General features: G+C 56.0%; 1 protein-coding gene across 1 annotated transcript in view; it reads left to right on the top strand.

Moving 5' to 3' along the window:
* Positions 1 to 1,306: 1,306 nt before the first annotated feature.
* Positions 1,307 to 2,135, top strand: part of HNRNPU (heterogeneous nuclear ribonucleoprotein U) — a 10,058-nt gene continuing 9,229 nt past the window's right edge. Inside the window, exon 1 of the mRNA XM_025048507.1 lies at positions 1,307 to 2,133. Coding sequence (XP_024904275.1) covers positions 1,543 to 2,133 — 591 coding nt within the window. The 5' untranslated portion in view covers positions 1,307 to 1,542. The remainder of the gene's footprint in view (positions 2,134 to 2,135) is intronic.

Below are 2,135 nucleotides of genomic sequence, written 5' to 3'. Positions count from 1 at the left end.
AATACATGCTACTTAAAATAATAAAATTTATTAATCAGTTAAATCATACTAGCCTGTGGAAGAGGGTTTACCTGTGTGTTCTTCCAAATATCAAAACAATATTGGGGCAGCATTATTGTTCCAGCTAAAGCACCAAACGGTGAGTATAACTGCCCTTCTTAGTCAGGGATAGTGGAACGCTGGCTAGTCACTGTGCAGATTCTTTGAGGTTTATGATGTTTACCTCTATCACAAATCTAAACTCTGGCACTACCTCAAGTACATAACACATCTTTTATTTGGTAAAGAAAAATTTTTCTAAAATAACCAGGTAACACCAAAATAACAAATTTCAATAGTGATAGTCTATTTTTCTTTTTACAAAATCACGGCTCTTTATTTTTCACAAGCTTTTATTAATTTCGGCATGATTTGGTCTAGATTATTCCTATACTAGGAATAGAATCAAAATGTATGATCTAGCTGGGTCTTATTCTCATTGTTAGCTACTGGGACTTTATACCTGGATGACCAGGTCTTAAGTTGGACTGAATACGTCTTACAGGAGGTCCGTCTCCTTGGTAGGTCGCAGGAAACCCAGAAACGCAATTCCGAGGCTCAATTTCTTTGGCTAGTAGTCTCACGAGAACAGCTGCCATGACCAGGCCCGCAAAGGACGCTTTGCAGTATGGAGAAGGGATCACGCTCCTAAGGCCAGCCTCTACCTCCCAACCTCTGCAGCAGGCAGGGGTTGTGGAAGACACAAAAGAAAGGATCTGCCCTCACCCTTCTCGAATTTAAAATCCAATTCGCAGGCGGGACTTTAAAAATATTCAACCAAACATTAAACGGAAGAAAATCCCCTGCGTGTAACCATCGCCTATTTGTGTTGTACAAATCAAAACTGGAAATGTTAAGGAATTTAAAACAAATTAGCTGGGTAAGGCAAATCTAAGATGGAAGAAAAGGTGGGGGATTCGAGCTGAAATCGCCAAGTCGAGGACCGAAAGCATCTGGATCAAAGCAGCCTCCGGGCTGCAAAAGCAAAGAGCAAAACGGGTATCGCCCCTGAAGAACTAGAAAGGCCAATAATGGGTCGGTTTAACTGAAAGGCGGGTTCTCTTTCCTCCATTTGCTCAGCCCCAACTGGAAGCGCACTGCGCGGCCTGCGCCGCGCTCTCGGCCGGGAGTTCGGCGGGGGGCGGGGAGGGAAGTACGGTAATGGGCAGGGCAGAGCGCGGGCGCGCTCCGGCTTCCCCCGGCGCGGCGTTCCCGTCGGCGCAGGGGGCGGGGCGGCTATATTACGTGCGCGGCGCCGCCCCTGCGAGAGGACGTTGCGTGCTCGCTCGCGCCAGGCGAGTCTCCGCGTCTCCCTCGCGAACTCGGTGAAAGGAATTGGCGCCGTTCGACACCAGGCGGGTCCGCTCTGCAGCACGAACCCACCTCCAGCCGCAGCCGCAGCCGCCGCCCGGGCCGAGGAGCAGCCGCAGCAGCCGCCGCCAGTGGCCGAGTGAGCGGAGCCGAGTTTGAGCCAGCGCCTAGCGGTGATTCGGGGCCCTCACCATGAGTTCGTCGCCTGTTAATGTAAAAAAGCTGAAGGTGTCGGAGCTGAAAGAGGAGCTCAAGAAGCGGCGCCTGTCCGACAAGGGCCTCAAGGCCGAGCTCATGGAGCGGCTCCAGGCCGCGCTGGACGACGAGGAGGCCGGGGGCCGCCCCGCCATGGAGCCCGGGAACGGCAGCCTAGACCTGGGCGGGGATTCCGCCGGGCGCTCGGGAGCAGGCCTGGAGCAGGAGGCCGCGGCCGGCGGCGACGACGAGGAGGAGGAAGAGGAGGAGGAAGAGGAGGGGGTCGCCGCGCTGGACGGCGACCAGATGGAGCTGGGGGAGGAGAACGGCGCCGCGGGGGCGGCCGACTCGGGCCCGATGGAGGAGGAAGAGGCCGCCTCGGAGGACGAGAACGGCGACGACCAGGGTTTCCAGGAAGGGGAGGATGAGCTCGGAGACGAGGAGGAAGGCGCGGGCGACGAGAACGGGCACGGGGAGCAGCAGGCTCAACCGCCGGCGACGCCGCAGCAACAGCCCCAACAGCAGCGCGGGGCCGCCAAGGAGGCCGCGGGGAAGAGCAGCGGCCCCACCTCGCTGTTCGCGGTGACGGT

The sequence above is a fragment of the Pteropus alecto genome, unplaced genomic scaffold, assembly GCF_000325575.1.
Source record: "Pteropus alecto unplaced genomic scaffold, ASM32557v1 scaffold115, whole genome shotgun sequence".
Lineage (NCBI taxonomy): Eukaryota > Metazoa > Chordata > Mammalia > Chiroptera > Pteropodidae > Pteropus > Pteropus alecto.
The sequence above is the reverse complement of the archived record's forward strand: the minus strand, read 5'-3'. Positions and strand labels throughout refer to the sequence as shown.